This window comes from Physeter macrocephalus, chromosome 10, assembly GCF_002837175.3.
Source record: "Physeter macrocephalus isolate SW-GA chromosome 10, ASM283717v5, whole genome shotgun sequence".
Lineage (NCBI taxonomy): Eukaryota > Metazoa > Chordata > Mammalia > Artiodactyla > Physeteridae > Physeter > Physeter macrocephalus.
In genome coordinates, this window is record NC_041223.1 from 83,715,049 (window position 1) to 83,736,036 (window position 20,988).

Consider the following 20,988-nt stretch of genomic DNA (forward strand, 5'->3'; position numbering starts at 1 on the left):
CTATAATCTCTTCAAATATTTTCTCAATCCCTTTCTTTCTCTCTTCTTCTTCTGGGACCCCTATAATTTGAATGTTGGTGCATTTAATGTTATCCCAGAGGTCTCTGAGACTGTTCTCAATTCTTTTCATTCTTTTTTCTTTTTTCTGCTGTGCAGTAGTTATTTCCACTATTTTATCTTCCAGGTCACTTATCCATTCTTCTGCCTCAGTTATTCTGCTATTGATTCCTTCTAGAGAATTTTTAATTTCATTTATTGTGTTGTTCATCATTGTTTGTTTGCTCTTTAGTTCTTCTAGGTCCTTGTTAAACGTTTCTTGAATTTTCTCCATTCTATTTCCAAGATTTTGGATCATCTTTACTATCATTACTCTGAATTCTTTTTCAGGTAGACTGCCTGTTTCCTCTTTATTTGTTAGGTCTGGTGGGTTTTTACCTTGCTCCTTCATCTGCTCTGTGTTTCTCTGTCTTCTCATTTTGCTTAACTTACTGTGTTTGGGGTCTCCTTTTCACAGGCTGCAGGTTCGTAGTTCCTGTTCTTTTTGGGGTCTGCCCCCAGTGTCTAAGTTCGGTTCAGTGGGTTGTGTAGGCTTCCCGGTGCAGGGGACTAGTGCCTGCTTTCTGGTGGGTGAGGCTGTATCTTGTCTTTCTGGTGGGCAGGACCGCGTCTGGTTGTGTGTTTTGGGGTGTCTGTGATCTTATTATGATTTTAAGCAGCCTCCCTGCTAATGGGTGGGGTTGTGTTCCTGTCTTGCTAGTTGTTTGGCATAGGGTGTCCAGCACTGTAGCTTTCTGGTCGTTGAGTGGAGCTGGGTCTTAGCGTTGAGATCCAGCCTCCCTGCTAATGGGTGGGGTTGTGTTCCTGTCTTGCTAGTTGTTTGGCATAGGGTGTCCAGCACTGTAGCTTTCTGGTCGTTGAGTGGAGCTGGGTCTTAGCGTTGAGATGGAGATCTCTGGGAGAGCTTTCGCCGTTTGACATTATGTAGAGCTAGGAGGTCTCTGGTGAACCAATGTCCTGAAGTCGGCTCTCCGACCTCAGAGGCACAGTCCTGACACCCAGCTGGAGCACCAAGACCCTATCAGTCACACGGCTCTTTTCCACCAACTGCCATGGTTAAAATCACTGCAGAAGATGCAGGGGGAGGCATGCAACCTACTGTCTGCAACTCTTTTAAAAACCAGTCATTAATGGGTGTGATTGACAAAAGCTGAAGAAAAAGCCATATTGCTCCTGGGAAGAATGCAAGTGTAAAGATCTGAATAAAAAGATGTAGTTTTACATGCACCAAAGCACTTGTCAGCTCTTCTGTATGTAATGATAGTCCACTGTTAAAGAATATTGTTGTGACAGCAGTATAGGAGACTGTTATTTCTGGCGTCAGTGGTCCCCCATTCACCCCTATGGACGGCTCCAGCTTTGTTCCAGTGATCGGCAATACTATTCCAATCATCTAGGCATTTTCCATCTGTTAGCTCCTTCAACACCCACACAGCTGTTTTGCAGATAAGAAAATTGAGACCCCGAAAATGTAAATAACTTGCCCACGTAGCTCAATCTAAATACAGAGCTGGGGTTTGGAATCGCGCTTCGGCATGCTTCCAAAGCTCTTCTTGTCCTGCCGTGCTGCTTAGCAGATTTCTTTCACATACATCACATCACGAATGAGTGAATGCATGAAATGTGGAATAAATCAGCTATCAGTGTAGGGTTAGTCAAACGATTTGTTATCTTCTTTTCCAATTAATATGGCCAGTCTGCTCAAGCCATGCTCCCTTAGTCATTACATAATCTATAAGTATTGTTTCCCACCCCTTCAAGCATCAAGGTAACGCATCAGTAGTTTCCATTATTTTTTGAAAGGCCACTCTTAAACGTTGCCATCTCTGGCCAAGCTCACCCAAATGGTACCAGTGTCGACACTTTGTCACTTCCTGGCAGTATCACTGCTAGCCTAATAAGAATTGAAAGTTGGGGAATAGTTTACCAGATCTATCTTGAACTCCCCAACAGAATTGTTTAATGAATAGTGCAGATTTGTAATTCTGCAGTTTGTTGGGCCACTGCAAATCATGACTGTTTGACTGTGGTCAGATGTCTCTGAATATGGTTCAAAGGAGACAGAGCTCATCTTTTTGGAGATAAGGTTAAGTAAGTTCTTTTAAGTCACTTTGCCATGTTTCAGAATGTTTCTCTCTAAGGTGACGTACTGTCCGTCTTAGTCTAGAATACCAGGAGCCATCCATCAGCCTCTTCCAATTTGACCTGGTTCAGTTATTTTACTGTACGAGGAGGCCAGCTGGGGTGGTGCCGGCAGGCTGGACCCGCGATTGTCTCAGTTACCTGCGTGTGGTTGGCCTTTGCTTTCTTATAATCACTTGGCTGTGCTAGGATTACTGGAACATTCGTTCTAATAAAGGCAGCCCTGCTGGACTATGAATTTGCCTTGCTTTTATTGCACACACTGAGATCACTTACCGGCAGAACTACGGAAGTCTACAAAAGTCGATCTCTGTGTCTATGAGTAAAAAAAAATGTTTTCACAAAGCTGTGACTATTTATGTATTTGTTTTCAATTCTTTTTTGCGGTACGTGGGCCTCTCACTGTCGTGGCCTCTCCCGTTGCGGAGCACAGGCTCCGGACGCGCAGGCTCAGCGGCCATGGCTCACGGGCCCAGCCGCTCCGCGGCATGTGGGATCTTCCCGGACCGGGGCACGAACCCGTGTCCCCTGCATCGGCAGGCAGACTCTCAACCACTGCGCCACCAGGGAAGCCCTAAGAAATTTTTTATGAAAATTAAATTAATCCAACACAGTGGTTAAAAACACAGTTTGGGAATAAAAGGGAGCTTGTTTCAAATTCCACTTCCCCCACGAGGTAGTTGGGGAGGAGGCAAGTGACTTAACCTCATTGTGCTTGAGTTCCTTCTCTCTTTCTAAAGTAGCAGGAGGGAATTCCCTGGCGGTCCAGTGCTTAGGACTCGACTCCGCGCTTTCACTGCTGAGGGCCCGGGTTCGACCACTGGTTAGGGGACTAAGATCCCAACAAGCCATGCCATGCAGCCAAAGAAATAAAGTAGCAGGAATAAAACCTCCCTAATAGGATGGTTTGTGCACTAATGAGATATAATGTGTGTAATATTCTTGCCTGACAGAATAGGTACTCGGTACATTGAGTGTATTGTTATTATTTGTTAATTCATTAATGCTAATTTCTGCATTAGTTTCAATGAGTTAAAGTCCTGGGCTTGATTAATTTGTGTGTTTTCATCTTCCTTTCTTCCAGCACTTGATGGCAATTTCTGTCACTGGCAAATGGAAGTTTAAAAGCTATATGTTCACACAAACTTTATTTCTTTATTCCTTAGAGTGAGTTTTAGGAGTCTTCCTGGTAAATAATTTATATAATCACAGAAAGAATGAAGTTATCCTTATCACATCTCAGACTATTTTTTATCATGGATCATTGCCTTTATTAAAGATGACAGAAATAATGCATTTGTTCTGGAAAAGAGGCATTTATTTACTATATGACAGTACATGGCACATAATAGTTGCTTAGAAAATATTTATTGTGAATGGATAATTAACGGATAATGATCAAATAAATGATTTAATATTTATTTATTCAGGAGTCAGTTCATTGCATTTCTTTATAGAAATTGCTTTGGGATTGTAAAAAGCCCCCACACAAATGAGATGCATCACTGAAGCCCAGAGTGTGATATTATTAAAAGTGTTCATTGCTGAATCACTGAATGTTGAGATAGTCAGTAAACTGGATATTTGAGTGATTTTTAAGAAGATAATGAAACTCCTGTATTGCCTTATTGTTGCAATAATTTTAAAAGAAGTGTAAAACATACTCCAATGTTCCCTTCTGAATAAAGATGGTGAATATATCAATAGTAACCTGTGCAATTCAAAATAGTTTTTTAAGTATTTTACTAGGCAGTTACTAGGCATTGTTATGGTGTGATCAGCAATTTTACCATAGACACCATGTCAGTTATTTTTGAACACTCTCCAATGCTTCATATCATCACTCAAAACAGAAAGACTCCTTTTAATTAAGTGTCAGGAACTATCCATGAATTTTTGCCAGCGTTTCTGCTAGCCGGTAAGTAAGGTTAATTGACAATCCCTAATAGAGAATCTTAGAGAAATTCACATCATAATTAACATAATTTAAGATGCTGATAATGCATGAATTATCTACTCAATCAGCATGAGTGGGGTCTTCGGTCTTACAGAGAAAGTGCTCAAGTGCAGTTGTGTCTTACATAATAGATCCCTGATTAGTGTGAATTAGTATTTCTGAATGTTGCTAATTAGCAAGCCTGAGAACAAACACAATAAAAATCTGGTTTTCCAAATTGCAAGGGCGCTGGTTAGTGTGTTTGGTAAACACGGTTAGATTACCATTTTGACTGAATTCCAACAACCAAGTTTCCCGTGGTCGGCAGGCACTGTGCGTGGTATATTTTACCTGCTTGGGAGTAATCAGCCACGTGCTATGTTTGCACTGAAATTTAAGATAAATCATATTTTAGGAAGTTATCCAGGATGTGGTCTGGTGAAGAATAGGGACGCAGTGTTCCATTTCTGAGGTGACTTAGAAACTTCAAAGAGAAAGCGATGAGAGTAACCCTCGTTTTCCCAGGCTGTAACTTATCTCAGCTGGTGTGGAGCCCACCCACTGCCCGCCCTTATGAGACGTGGGCTGCAGACTGTGCGCCTTTCTGTGTGCCACCTGGCGGGGAAGGGCGTGAAAGGGACATAAAAAGAGTTTTTATCTTTCGTGCCAAAGAGCAGTGGGTGATTTTTTTAAACATCTGAGATAGAACTAATGATGGAGAAGTTAGAAAAGAAGAAATAATGAAGAGAAGTAAAAATGGGGGTTGCACCAGGCAGAAGCGACTGTCTGTAGTCCTTTTCAGTCTGCGGTAGAGTGTCGTGAAATCAAACTCACAAGGTGGGAGGTGTGGAGTAGGTGGGACGAGGCAGGACAGAATAGGAAACAGACTGCATCACAAGTAGTAGGAGCCAGGATTATTTCATGAGCCTTTTAGATTTTTTTCAAAGAATTCATATTTTACCAAAGTAATACATTTGCCTAGTTTTAAAAGTCAAATAATAAAGGTGAACACAAAATGAATCATAGATGTAAAAACATAAAGCTATAAAACTTTTAGAAAAAACGTAAGAGAAAATCTTCAGGATCTGGAGCTAAGCAAAAAGTTCTTAGACTCAGCACCAAGAGCACAATCCATGAAAGGAAAATTGACAAAGTGGACTTCATGAAAATTTAAAACGTCTGCTCTGCAAAGTACTTTGTTAAGAGGTTGAAAAGACAAGTTGCAAGCTGAGGGAAAAGATTTGCAAACCTACATGTCCAACATAGATAAGACTCAAGACTCAAGAGTTAAAAAAAAAAAAAAATGGAATTAGAAAATGGTCAAAAGATAAAAACAGACATTTCACTGAAGAGGGTACACAGATGTCAAATAAGCACATGAAAAGATGTTTAAATTCATTTGCTATTAGGAAAATGCCAATTAATACTACAGGAGATATCCCTACACACCTATCAGAATAACCAAAATAAAAAGTAATGACAACACAAAATGCTGGGGAGAATGCAGAGAAACGATTTCTTATCTGTTGCTGGTGGGAGTGTAGAATAATACAGTCAGTCAGGAAAACAGTTTGGTAGTTTCTTATAAAACTAAGCGTGACTAAGAAATCGTATTCTTGGGCATTTATCCCAGAGAAATGAAAACTTTTCGTTCATAGAAAACCTGTACACAAGTGTTCATAGCATCTTTTATTCATAATAACTAGAAACTGGAAACAACCCAGATGTCATTCAGTTGGTGAATTGGTTAGACAGACTCTGGTACGCATGTACCAGGGATACTATTCAGCAGCAAAGGTGAACAAGCTATTGATATGCACAACTTGGCTGAATCTTGAGGGAATTATGCTGAGTGGAAAGAAAGCCAATTTGAAAAGGTTGCATACTATATGATTCCATTTATATAACGTTCTCCAAATGACAAAATTATAGAACTGGAAATGAGATCAGTGGTTGCCAGGAGTCATGGCGGGTAGGGGTTGGGAGGAAGGAGTGTGGCTGTAAAAGGACAACATGGGAACTCCTGGTGGTGATGGAAACATTCCGTATCTGGACTGTATCAGTGTTAACACCCTGGCCACGACACTGTGCTGTAGCTTTGCAAGGTAGTATCACTGGGGGAAACTGAACAAAGGGTACCCAGGACCTCGGTATTATTTCTTGCAACTGCATATGATTCCACAATTACAGATTTGAATTTGTAATTACAGCTGACAAAACTGAAAGTTTAGTTTAAAATAATACATAAAAAGTCAAATAATATGAACTCTTTATATCAGAATATGATGTTTCCCTGCCTCAGCTCTCCCACTCTACCCCCCAGGATTTCTCTCCAGAAGCAACCATTTCTATTTTTCTGTTGTTTCTTCTGATACTTAACAGATGTCCATATTTTTTCAATAGTATGTGCATACAGCTAATTTCTGATCAATCCATTTTGGACATTTTCTATTAACTTAAAGTTCTAGTAAATGAAGATTTAGCTCTTTTTTCACTGTTTCCCTTCTGCAGACCCTCCCATCCTTCCAGTCTAGGTTTTGTAATTTTTTGGTAAGTCAGAATTCAGGGTCTACATTATTCCTATATGTATTATATTGTACTACTACTGTTTGTTTTTCCGGTAGTAAATAAATGCCTATTTCTTGCTGTTGTTGCTTTCATAATTCTTCCCACAAATTCCAATAATCTGTCAGTAAAACTGTTCACAAGGTCAGTTGTGTCAGTTAAATGATCCAGTTCCATGGAGGTGTTTCTTGGAGACGCCACCCTCCTTTCAGCCGGGCTGGCTGCTCAACAAGCCTGCTGCACAGACATCAGCTTCTGGCTTCCTTTTGATCTTCTAGATTGCCTTCCCAGCCTACAGGGGCTCATGATTTTGTCCTTCTTGATTTAGTCCCTGTGATGGAAGGCATATTGCTGACCTCCAACCACGTGCCTGCACACGGGTCACGCCAGTCCTACATGGACGGAAGCGTCTCCACCTGGCGCATGGTGACCACCCGGGGTTTCCTTCACCCTCATCCTAAGCCATGTCTCCTGTGCCGGGTCATCCTCTCTCTTGCTTTGCGTCCCCATTTTGATGGGGTGCGTCCTCCAGAACACTCCTGAGGAAGAGTACAAGAAAAAAAACATTTTTGGAGATCTTGCATGTCAGAAAATGGCTTTTTTCCATCTTTGTGCTGCTCGATAGGTTGGCTTGGCATACAATGTTAGGTCAGAAATCATGTCACTTTGGAATTTTGAAAGCATTGTACCCTGGTGTGCTTGTTTTCAGGATTGCTAAGTCCAAAGCCATTCTGATGTTTGTACGTAACCAATGGTGTGATGTTGTCTGTCCTACGTTTGGAACTTTGTAGGATCCACTTTTGTCCCCAGTGTTCTGGATTTTCATAATGATTTTCCTGGGCACAAATGTATTTTTATCTACTATAGTGGGGACTCAAGGGGTCATTTCAAACTGCTAATTTGTGACCTTCTGTTCTAGAATGTTTTGTTGTGTTGTTTTTTTTTAATGATCTCCTCCCTTCATTTTCTCTGTTGTCTCATGGAAATTCATTATTTAGAGGCAGGGCTTGGGGACCGGCCATCTGACTTTCTTCTTTTTTCTCCCATTTTCTACCTCTTTGTCTTTTTGTTCTCTTTTGGGGGAGTTCTGGCCAACTTTATCATCCAAACCTGTCATTTCTAAGGTTCTTTATTGTTGTGATTGTTTACTGTGTCCCTCTATTTTAGCTTCCTGTTTTTGCTTCACAGATGTAGTATCTCTGTGAAGATGTTAATAACAGTGTTTTCTTTGCTTCGTTTTGGGTTGATCTTGATCTCTTTGTACTGAACGATTTCCTCAGGCATTTAGTAAACTTTGGGTGTCTCCTCGCAGAGAAGTGTGGGATCCAACAAGGGTGACTGGAAGGAACTTCTGAGCATGTGGCAGGGGGCTGTCAGCTTGACCTTCCCCATGGGTGGATCTGGGTCAGCCGTTTCCTGGGAAACCTCTGGGGTCAGGACCTTCAGCTGTTTCTTCTTGGGCGGGTCAGACTCCCAGAGAGGTCTTCTCCAGACTTCTTCCTGGAGGTACAGGTCCTGCTGCCATTGTTGAGATGGCGACCGGGCGCTAGTGGGTTCTCAGCATTCAAGCTGTATATGGTCACTTGGAACCCATGCCTGAGGACCCCTCGTCCAAAGGCCCCCAGCCAGACCCTGCTGGAAAAGGAGCGGAGTCCTGCCCAAGGCTGCAGGCAGGGTGCACACAACCTCCCTCCAGTATCCGCAGGTACCGAGTGCTGCCCTGACTTGTCTGAAGTGTGAATTTTGTTGTTTCTTGGCTTTTCCCAGCCTTGGCTTGGGGTTTTCTTTCTGGTGCCAGCTAGTCGGCTACCTCACTTGCCCAGCTGCTTTCCTACTTTCAAGATTATGTTGTTGCTGCCTCCCCTCCTGTTCTATCCTTTTATGTGTTTAAGTCTTTTTAAAAAGTATCATCACTATAGTTTTAGTGAGCTTTTCAGAGGGATCAAGATTAGATGTGTATGTTCATTCTACCGTCTTAACCTACAAGGGAGCTTCTATCGTGTGTGTGTGTGTGTGTGTGTGTGTGTGTGCACGCTAGATCACAATAGCAAGTGTATTTCTTATTGTGTCTAAAAGTCAAGCAGATTTGGAAACTGATGCTAGGCCATGCCAACAGCAAAGTTGTCAAGTCCAGTCAAAGGCCAGTTGTATTTTCTCTTTACTGTGAAAGTCTTCTGAGGAGCTGAGGGAGTTTTCATGGTATATAGAGCCATTTTTTCAGAATGTGGTAGTCACAGGATAATCTAGATCTAACTCTTTTTTGAAAAAAAAAAAAAAAAAAAAGGTCAGCTGCACTTCCCCTGATAGTGTATCTGATTGTACCTCTTCATTTCTGTTACGGGTACCACGACTGTATTTTGGGTCCCAAATTTTGCGCTCCACATAGAGAATGTCCCAACACCAAAAAATAAAATAAACAGCAAGCACAGCTGAGTTATGCAGTCTCTATCAATCTTTAATCTTCAATTGTGCTAACAACATTTGCATCTGCTTTGGTAAAAATACACAGGAAAATGCAGTTACCTTTTCAAAATATTTAAAGTAGCTCTTTAACTAGAATATTGCTTTAAAAACTCAAAAGGATGTTTTATTTTGAAACCAGTAGAGGCCACAGATATGAACACTGGGACTTTTTTTCAATAAAAGCAAATATTTATTTTTCAGAATTTTTTCCCTAGTACTATAGCATTTTAATTCTACAGCCTAGAAAAAAAATTCATGAGAAAATGTTCACGGATGGATCAAAATTTTCCTTATAGCATTATATTTTATTTTTATCAGAATTCAGTGAGATAATTTCCTAATTCTTCATGAGAGCTCACTTTTAAGCTGTTTCCTCCAAACCTTCTAAGATTCAGAACTGAGTGAACAATGGTCACATGACTGAAATCGCACCCTTTGTCCCTGCTGTGCTAACACTGTAAAGCACTGGATTAAAGGTCACATTTGGAAACGCACAGGGGAGTGAGTATCCAAAAGTGATTTATGAAGTTACACTGTATCTCACTGTAATATATTTACATTTCCATTAGTATACATTGTTCCTGAAGAGGAAAGTAAGTCAGGATGAGCTACTTTATTATATTTATATGGAGGATGTGGGTAGAGAGCCCTCCTGCTCGTTGTACTGATGTTAAAATTCTTCTATTATTTACTAATTGTAAACTTATAAACTCAAGAATTTAAGGTGGACCTACAGGTTGCGTGTCAACCTAAAAGTAAAAGCGCAGTGTACCGTATTTATTCAACAAGTATTTCCTGAGTTCTACTATAGAAGTTATTCATGCTTTTACTTTAAACTTATTTTGCCTCTTAAATATTTTCATGGGCCACTGGAGGGAAATCCTATTTTTAAATCCTATAAAAATTAAACACTTTGAGGAAAAATTGGATCTTTTTTCCACAGTAGGATCTCAAAGTATATATCTAGTCATTAAAGATCACCAAAACATACAAACAACAACAACAAAAAAACAAAACAGTAGGGCTTCCCTGGTGGCGCAGTGGTTGAGAGTCCGCCTGCCGATGCAGGGAACACAGGCTTTTAAGCTGTTTCCTCCAAACCTTCTAAGATTCAGAACTGAGTGAACAATGGTCACATGACTGAAATCGCACCCTTTGTCCCTGCTGTGCTAACACTGTAAAGCACTGGATTAAAGGTCACATTTGGAAACGCACAGGGGAGTGAGTATCCAAAAGTGATTTATGAAGTTACACTGTATCTCACTGTAATATATTTACATTTCCATTAGTATACATTGTTCCTGAAGAGGAAAGTAAGTCAGGATGAGCTACTTTATTATATTTATATGGAGGATGTGGGTAGAGAGCCCTCCTGCTCGTTGTACTGATGTTAAAATTCTTCTATTATTTACTAATTGTAAACTTATAAACTCAAGAATTTAAGGTGGACCTACAGGTTGCGTGTCAACCTAAAAGTAAAAGCGCAGTGTACCGTATTTATTCAACAAGTATTTCCTGAGTTCTACTATAGAAGTTATTCATGCTTTTACTTTAAACTTATTTTGCCTCTTAAATATTTTCATGGGCCACTGGAGGGAAATCCTATTTTTAAATCCTATAAAAATTAAACACTTTGAGGAAAAATTGGATCTTTTTTCCACAGTAGGATCTCAAAGTATATATCTAGTCATTAAAGATCACCAAAACATACAAACAACAACAACAAAAAAACAAAACAGTAGGGCTTCCCTGGTGGCGCAGTGGTTGAGAGTCCGCCTGCCGATGCAGGGAACACAGGTTCGTGCCCCGGTCCGGGAAGATCCCACATGCCGCGGAGCGGCTTGGCCCATGACCCATGGCCACCTGCACGTCCGGAGCCTGTGTTCCGCAACGGGACAGGCCGCAACAGTGAGAGGCCCGCATACCGCAAAAAAAGATGAGGCTGAATAAGGGCTTTTGAGCTATCAAAGCAAAGTCCCCCCCATGGCAACCAGAGATGTACAACTTCTAATCGGTGTTGAGAAATTGACTTTGACGTTAAACATCAGTTGATGCAAAGAAAGATACTGGAAGGGAAGAGGCCAAAATTTAATAGGATTTGCCCGAGTGTTAGAACTACAAAAACCTTTACTCATTCTCCATGATTTAGTTTAAAATTCAAATTTTCAAAGTTTCTAGGAGAAGCATGCATTACTGTCATAATGAGAGACAAAGTTAAAATAAAAACTATTTGAAAAGGCAAAAGTCTAGAACAAAAAATATATTATCTGGAGTATTTTTCTGGGTTTCTTCTTATTAGTGTCTTGAGGACACAGCAGCACCCAGCACAGAACAGAAGGAAAGTCTCCAAGCAAGGACGTAGCAAAATAATATCGTGCTGCTGCATGAGGACCCAGGCAGTTATTCTAAACTCAGCTGGATTAAAGGAGATGCCTTTGAACTAGCACGTGGCTGAAGTGGAGACTGTAAATTTAAGATATTTAAGGTATCGGAAATGATAGTGGGGAAAAGGTAATCGAAAGACAAGCAGCAGCAGAGTTGGAAAATCAATTATACTTCATAACAGGTTTTAATAAATTAGTTATCACCACCATTGATAGTGGCCTTTTTTTTTTTTTTTTTTTTTTTTCTCCCTGCAGTACGCGGGCCTCTCACTGTCGTGACCTCTCCCGTTGCGGAGCACAGGCTCCGGATGCGCAGGCTCAGCGGCCATGGCTCACGGGCCCAGCCGCTCTGCGGCATGTGGGATCTTCCCGGACCGGGGCACGAACCCGTGTCCCCTGCATCGGCAGGCGGACCCTCAACCACTGCGCCAGCAGGGAAGCCCGATAGTGGCCTTTTTAATGTGTATTCCTTATAACACAGTGGAATAAAATCATTACGTGGTCCATTTAAATGCCTAAAATGTATTGCGAACTTGTAGCTTTCACATTTTTACTATAAGAAACATATTACAGTAGTTATTTTTAAGTTCTGCAACTTGGGAAGATTTTATTTTCTTCATTTTAATTGTTTTTCTATTTTTCAAATACTCTATTTCAAAAAACATATATTTGTTTGTGATGGAAAAAAATCTTTAAATTCCTTAAGGAACATCTTACGGAAAAACCTGTACGAACTTTTTGGCCAACCCAGTAAAAGTCATGTAAATCATCTATAGTCTCATGGCCTGATACAGCTAATTTCATTTTTATATATTCACTAATAGCTTGTTTTCTACTTCTAGCTGCTTTTCTTTTTATATATCATGGTACATAGTCCTAATCAACGTGAGTATTTGGTTTCATATTTTAATTTTACTGAACACTTAAAAATACTTTCATACTACTATGTACGCTTCATAATTATCATTTTCGTAGCTGTGTAGTACCTCAGCATGGTCAAATACTATAATTTACAGTTTCCTACTTTGGGACATTGAAATTTATATAACTATCTGTCTACAATAGGCAATGATGCAAAAAAAATTATTACATTAAACTATATTTTCTTTTTGAAATTATTTTCCAAAGATAACTTTTCTGGTATAAAATTATAAGATTGTTGATTTTAAATTTTTTTTAACTTTTTCTTGCCATAAAACTTTGTTCTGATTTACATTGTCACTAGCAATGTCAGAGTGTACCAGAGTCACCTCAATTTTGTTAGTATTAGTTATTATTCTTTTGCTACTAAATAAGTATAAGTCCATACTTTCAAATAATTTTTTTTTTTTATTTCTAGTTAGGTTGAAAAGTTTTCTATCATTTTTTGCTACTGGTGGTCTTTCCTGACTGACTTATTTGTATAATACATTAATATTTTGGATTGTGATCCATTCACATAAGCTTCTTATACATTATAAATATTAAGCTTTTTTATACCTTTCAGTTTTTTTCCTAATCAGGACTTTCCTTTGCATTATAATTTGGTCATTTCAGCTGGTAACATTTTCTGTCTTCATGACCAAGGCAGTCAGCTGTCTCCTTTATAATTCCTCTTAGTGACCAAACATCAGGCCATTACCGTTTCCTCCACAGACAAACAAATGTTTTCTGCTAGGTTTTGACTGTTTGATTTTATTTTTGTCTCTGAACATGTGAGTCTCTTGTGTGTAAGAACAGTAGTGACTCCGTTGAAAGAGAACAGGGTCACGGCCTGCAGAGCGGGTCTCAGGTGCCTGAGGGGTGGAAAACAGTGGCTGGAATTCAGAAAGCGGAGGCCTCCAGGTTGACAATAAGATGATGAAACCTGTTCCCAGGTCACCAGCTCGTAAGGGATTTCTTTTTCTGTTTTGTATGATGTGATTATTTCCTGTTGTCTTGGGAAGCACCTATATCGTCTCAAACTGTGCAAAATACACTGGTGATGCGAGGGGAAACATGGGGGTGAGCCCAAGTCCAATGGCAGACTAGTCACACACACACACATGCCTTGGCTCCAGCTGGGGGAGGCCAGGGGCACCGTTTTCCACTTCCAGTCAGTGGTCCTTCTTGGCTGCACGTGGCCACCTCTGGGGAGCTTTTATAAACACTCTGTGGCCTGGGCTCCAGCCCATCCTGAGTACTGAGGTGTGATTCTAACATGCAGCCAAGGTTGAAAACCATTGTAATCATTTCGTCAAGAGATCTAATCTGTAAGAGCAGGTGACAAAGAGAAAGAACCAGAAACTACCTGTCCTTTTTCTCATAAACACCTGCATCTTGATGGCAATATTTATAGTGGGAACAGGAAGACGGTCTTTGGACGTAGCAGAAGTTGCCAGAATCTTCTCTTTACCTGCTCTCTAGCATGTAAGGTCCAAGTGGTTCTTTCCAAAAACTATGGAATAGAGTTTCCAAAACCTGGGGGAACAAAGTATTTGGAAGCAACTCTTGAACACAGCTAATTACTAGGAGACAGAGCGGCTTGGGGGAGACAGAGGGCTGTATTTTCAGCTTCCTTTCTTCCCAGCACAGACGGGGCGTGCACAGGGCAGGCCCCCCAGACACAGAGGCTCGCCCGCGCGGAGCACGGCTCGGGGAGCGCCGCACGCCGCTGGCACGCGGTCCTTCAGGCCTGGGCTTTTGCAGATTGGTGCTCACATGGGCTCCTGTTCCCATGACCCACGTTCTCCAAATGCCAGGGCAGAGGGCCAGCAGTGTGTTCGGAGAGCGGAGAGCACAGAGCCAGCCGTGGCCGGAAGCTCAGCCCTGCCCAGGTGCCTCAGAGGTCACGCGGTTGTTTTAAGCCTCTAGGAATCATGAGAAGAACATTTAATTGTCATTAACCTCACTGGAAAGAATATGGACATCTCAAGATACTTACAAAACAGAAAGGTGGCATTTACCCCATTTTTGTGGCTTTGGAATAAGGGGGAAAATTCTCTAGCTCAGCTCTTGCTTCAACACGTGGCAGCAAAGATGTATTTCCTATTAGTTTGCCCTGACCAGACTTGACTTACAAAAAGAAAAAACTTTTTTTAAAGACTGAGAGCTTGATTTATACCTTGAATAATCAAGTTATAAGTGGTATAATGTGAAAGTCCCTAATAAAATGGCTTTGGATACAATGTCTCCCATCCTCTGCCCAGCCTAATCGTAACCACGACAGAGAGACAGAAGGTCTTGCTGGGGTGCAGGACAGGGGCAGGGAGAAAACTGTCCTGTCGCCGTTTGGGACGTTCCCCACTGCACTTTACAGTCCATGTGTACATTATAGTTTCACCATCTTTACTTTTGTGCTTATTGTGACAGCACCTACCTGCAGAAAAAGTTTTCCACTAACCTCACAACAATAAAAGGACCCTGACTTTTATGCTGTACCTTCTCGGAGCCTCAATATCAGCGTCTAAAAACCAGGCATAGCATCACCAACCTGTACAGTTGCTGTAAATAAGAAAACTAATACGTGCAGAAGCTTTGTCTAAGCGCCTGGCATACATTTCAGCGAGGGGTTGCTGTTATGACTGTTATTGTGAGTTGGTGTTTCGGGAGGACCCACTTAGGAGGCTTGGGGGCCAGAAGGGCCAGAGAGCTATGAAGGCCCATCTGTATCTCTTCCCCACACCACCCCTGCTCCCAGCACACCATAAACCGAGTAGACACAGTGAATCGTTGAATTGAGCAATGCACCAACTGCATCCCGGATGCGAGCACTGCTCCAGTGAAGGGCCTCCCACAGCGTTTCCGGACCTGTAACCCAACCAGGACAGCCCATGGCAAAGTCTCCATCTTTTATGACGTAGTAGATGATCACTAATCAGGGCAGGAGACAGAAAGCAGTTTTAGTCCCTTCGTTACGTCAACACTGAAAGAGGCTCAAATAGGGGAGTTCCCAGGTGGCCTAGTGGTTAGGATTCCGGCAGGGAACTGAGATCCCGCAAGCTGTGCGGCCAAAATAAAAAATAACAATAATAAATCAAGAGGTTCAAGTAGTATTTGGAGGCTACATAACTCTTTTCTCCTGAGTACACTTTTGTTACTTTATTACCAGGATCATACATGTTCATTGCAGAGATTTTAGAAAATACAGCCAAGCAGAAAAAAATAAAATCATTTTTAATCCCAGATATAGATTGTTTCTTTAATAATATATTGTGACAGTTTTCCAGTCATTAGTCATCATTTTTAATAGATTCTCAATATTCCATTAAATAAACCTACCAATACTTATTGAACCTTTTCCTCGTTACAGGAATTTTAACCTGCTTTCAATATTCTGTTACTGAAAACCAAGCTGCGATGATATGCTTATTCCTTATTAATTTTATAAATTCTTAGTAATTTGGTGTTTATCGTAACCCTGCCTTTTTGTCAGACTTTGCAGTTAAGCCGAAAGTTATTTTGCTCGGTTTACGGGAAACTGATTTTCTTATCCCATCTGAGAATCTGCCCTCGGCCTTGGCAGTGCTGTCATCAGCAAGCTCTGTCCTGGGCTTCCCATGTCCAGTAACCGCCAGGGAGTCCGTATGCTTGGATCCGAATGCTTAGCACACTCGTTCAGGGCGTGGGACGACTGGGGTCAGTGCCATGGGCTTCAAGCTCTATATATACAGGCCAGTTCATTAAATGTCCAAAAACTGCTCTCCTAACTCCAAACAGCTGTTATTTAAACTCTGGCTGTTAGTTTCAAAAGAACTGGGCAAAAGAGCATGAGTGGGTCAACACAAATCCATCACCTCTACCGGGAAGAAAGTGTGTCAGCAGCCCCATTTCCCCATGGAAAACAGCTCAGAAAGGCAGTCATGTCAAACCACGTGAAATCGGTTAGGTCATAGGAAAAGGAGAAAGAATAATACTGGGAAAAACAATTGGCCAACCTTATACGTGTTGATTTATAAGCCGAGTCTGTGAGTTCCCCGCCATCCCTTTGTGAGACCAATTCGGTAACAAGTTTTAAATTGCCGCTGTGCTGCTACCTAACTGGCCCTTTTCTCTTGCAGCTGACACGGCGCTTGGCACCGATGACGTGTATGATGACAAAGGATGCCAGTGTGACGTGTCCGTGGAGGACCTCACCCCACCACTGAAAACTGTCATTCGGGCGATCAGGTTGGTGAAAAACTCTGACAAAATGATTCTGAAACCTCCCCCTGATTATCTGAATCACTATGTTGCTAAATTCTCTTTCCTGCAGGTAAATCTCCCGCAATAATTCCTTTCTCTTTTCCTGTTCATCCACATGCCTATTAAATTTTGAAATATTTTTTTTAATACAAAACTTGACTGTGTTCAACACGAGCTGGGTTATAAAAGGTGGGTGGGATTTGAAAAGCCAGGCCATACTGGACAGATTACATGAGAATTGGCTTGTTGTGTGAATTTGTTGCTTTAAGGACATCTGTGTATAGATACAACTATATTTTTTAAATTATTTGTACGTCTTGGTGCTTCAATCCATGTTCTGTATTTCGTGTCAAAGAAGAGTCCGTCTTTGCTATTTCAAAGCAGGTTGACTTCTGAACATGGGAAGCCTGTGCGTTCTGCAGGGGGTTGCTCCTGTCCTGCTGAAATATAATTGTAAAGTGTGACTGTAACACACTTCCTCTGCTGATGGCAGAAAACTGAGAGGGTCCCAAGCAACTTGTATGTGTATTTCCAGGATCCTCTCCCCCAAACAATCCAGGATCCGGACTAAATGAACTGCTGCTGTTCAGCCTGTCCAGTGTCATCCCTTTGGGAGAACGTGTATCTGTCAGGGAATGCAGAGTGACTGTTTGCAAAGAAATGCCTCTGCTCTTTTGGCTTTTCCTGCCTCTTACCAGAAAGCCTGAGGAAAGCTGAAAATATCCAACCCAGTTTAGCTACCCAGATACTCAGTCTAAGCTCAGACATCAATATGATGGATTATGTACTTCTGGTCTGAGCGTCCTGTTAGACGTTGCTGTACTGTGTGGTCGGGGGTCACTGGGAGAGTAGAGGTGAGTCATAAAGATTTTGGTAAGTGTTCATGGGGGCAAAGAAGATCATGATATGATGAAAATGTGTGCCCAGAAGGTACTTAAACATTACCTGTAGCAGCCACCTAAACAGAAGTGAAGTCAAGCCTAGTTACTTCCCTCTAGAACCTGCGAGCAACAACCCTGTGGATGGGGGACCGTCCCGTCCCGTCCTGTGTGTCCTGGGCCTCTTGTCTCATCATGACTGTTACCGACACTCCATGTGTTTCTCAAAGTCTCCCAGTTTGGACAATGATATGATCGCCCTGCCCCGGGGGATCCCAGAAGCCTTGGGTAATATTTAATCCCAGAAAACCCAAGGATACGTAGTAAAATGAGTCTACAGCCTTCAGTTAAAGGGATGGAAAGGATGTGTCCTGCGCTGTGCAACACTGTAGCCACTGGCCACACCAGGAGATTCAAATTTGAACTAATTAAAATGGAATAAAATGTAAAGTTCAGTTCATCAATGGTACGGCCACATTTCAAGTGCCCAGTGGCCACGCATAGCCAGTGACTTTTGTGTTGGGCAGAGAGAACATAGTACGTTTCCACCATGGCAGGAAGCTCTATGGGGCATTGCTGGCCCCGAAGTGACCTCGACATTCTTTCCATCCATTCCTTACAGCCAGCAGAGACCCCTGGTCTAATTTGCAGCCGGTACAGTAAAATCTTATCTAAGGGACCAGATTAAGTTTCCTAAAAGTCATACTTAACCCAATTTGTGTCATTTCCCGAGACCTTCTGAAGGTTTCTGCTTTTGCCTCACAACCTGCACAAAGAATCCTGAGCTGCAAAAAAGAAAATGAAATAGGTTTATTCTGCCAGCTCAGCACCTGAGCAGCAGCTTGCGATTTACTTTGTTATTATCCCTTCCTCTGGAAACTTGACTGATTTTTGTAAAGTCCTTTGCAGAATTCCTTTGCTCTTCAGAATTCTTTCTTGGTTCTTATTTTTAACAGGAACTTTATTATTTACACGTCTCTCCTTTCTGTGGATTTTGGAAGCTTTCTGCTTGCTACTTCATAACTCTTGATGGGGTGTTTTTCTTCCCTGTGTCCTGATTCTGCTTAGTGCGTTTTTTTTTTTTAATCACTTCTAAGTTCCATTTAAAATTGTTGGATTCTATAAAAACATAATAGCTACACTCAGTAGTTAATAACTTAATTGGAAATCTTTGACTCATGATAGAACTTAATTTCTAAAAATTAAAGGACCAACCACTGCAATTAGCACTTCTGAAAAGGATTTGCAGGTATAAGTCCCTAAATCATATGCAAAAGTGTCCTTTTCATGAGTTTAATTACATAACAAACTGAACATCAATTGACTAGAGTGCTTTTGCCAGAACATGCCCACCGCTCACAGCACACCTTAAACAGGATTTTCTGTGTATGTCACTGATGGCAAGTGCCAACCATCTATTACTCAACTCTAAAATGGCGACTTTGTATTTGGCATTTTCCTTGTTCTCTTTGGTTGTTTGATTATTTAATATGACTACCTGAACATGCCTTTTGTCTTCTAGTAGCGCTTACAATAATAGTAGTTTTCTCCTAAGAGACAAATTAAAATTAAAATGTGTAACAGAAAATATGTATGAGATGACAGCATGGAAAATAATATGATTACATTCACAAGAGCAAAGTAGGAATTCTTGTTTTCAGTTATTAATATTTATTCAGCATCTGACATTTTCTAGTTATTTTTGAGAATAAATATTCTCGGGCAATGAGATGATTAAGGTCATTCTCTGAATTCATCTGGATTCTATTGCCCAAATTCACCGAGACTCGGTTTTTTTTAATGAATGACATCACTTTTTATAGTAGTGAACAACAGCTATTCTTAGATATTTCCAAACTATGCCTTAAAAGACAGAAGAATACTTAGTTTTGTATAGTTCCTCCAGGATTACCACAGATTTTTTTCAAAATATTATTTAGTTGGAGTGCGTGAAGTTGTTGGAAATGTGTTTTCAAACTCATCTCTGGGGGTGAAAATTGAACTTTTTTTTTTTTTTTGCGATACGCGGGCCTCTCACTGTTGTGGCCTCTCCCGTCGCGGAGCACAGGCTCCGGACGCGCAGGCGCAGCGGCCATGGCTCACGGGCCCAGCCGCTCCGCGGCACGTGGGATCCTCCCGGACCGGGGCGCGAACCCGGTTCCCCTGCATCGTCAGGCGGACCCCCAACCACTGCGCCACCAGGGAAGCCCTGAACTTATTTTTAACAAGAGCTCTCTACCTATCTTGTTAATGATTTAATTCAAATAATGTTAAATTTCTTTTCATCCACTCATACAAAGTAATTTCTAAATAGAAAGATGAAATTAGCAGGGAAGTAAACAGATTGACAAGCAAACTGGTAAACTCGTCAACATTCTACACACCCAGCTCCCACTATACAGTTGACCCTTGAACAATGCAGGAGTTAGGGGCCCCGACCCTCCATGCAGTAGAAAATCTGCATGTGACTTATGACTCCCCCCAAACATAACTACCAGTAGCCTACTGTTGACCAGAGGCTTCCCGATAACATAAACAGTCAATTAACACATATTTTGTATGTTATATGTAGTATATACTGTATTCTTACCAAAAATTAAGCTAGAGAAAAGAAAATGTTATTAAGAAAATCACAAGAAAATACATTTACAGTATTGTACTGTTTATTGATACATAAGTATGCTTACAAGATGAATCATCTATCAGTACCTACATCAAAATTGTCTTATACGATACAAAACACTATAGGTGTTATATGTGTTACTAACACTAGACATCAAAAACGAAAAGATAACATGAAAAAGAAGTACATATTTATTTACAGGTATAACGATTCATGCACTGATAACGAAGAAGCAGCAGTATGATTGCTTCATGGTAGCTTAGCTTGTACACTAATGAATGAATTGTTATTAAAAATTTCATTGCACACAGTATCATAGTTACATCCATAATACAGTATTGAAACAGCATTAGATTTTTTTAAAAACCACTTCCCTGTGATGATAGGCTGATATGCAGTTTCTCCCATTATGAGAGAGAGAGAGGCATGCTGTACAGTAATGAAATTCTTTGAAAGTAAAGTCATAAAACAGTAAGAAAACTAACACATTATTAATTTTATATTAAATATCACGCATGCTTAGGTAAAGATCAACTAGTATCTACATATATTTTATGCATGACATACCTTTTTCTTAATTTTTTCAGCATCTCTAGCTACACAGTTCGTTTGTCTTTTCAAACTGTCACAAATCTCCAACAATTTTTCCAATATGTTTATTGAAAAAAATGCACATGTAAACGGACCCAAGCAGTTCAAACCCGTGTTGTTCCAGGGTCCCCTGTATTATGGTGTATTCACTTGCTCGGGCTGCCATAACAAAATACCACCAACTGGTTTCACCTTAACCACCAAAGG

At 40.9% G+C, this 20,988-nt stretch overlaps 1 protein-coding gene across 3 annotated transcripts in view; it reads left to right on the forward strand.

Moving 5' to 3' along the window:
• KCNQ5 (potassium voltage-gated channel subfamily Q member 5) overlaps window positions 1–20,988 on the forward strand; it is a 616,346-nt gene that overhangs the window by 545,720 nt on the left and 49,638 nt on the right. For all 3 annotated transcript variants that reach the window (XM_028494701.2, XM_028494702.2, XM_028494703.2), the window contains one exon: window positions 16,566–16,674. In XM_028494701.2, the coding sequence (XP_028350502.1) occupies window positions 16,566–16,674 (109 nt within the window). The remainder of the gene's footprint in view (window positions 1–16,565; window positions 16,675–20,988) is intronic.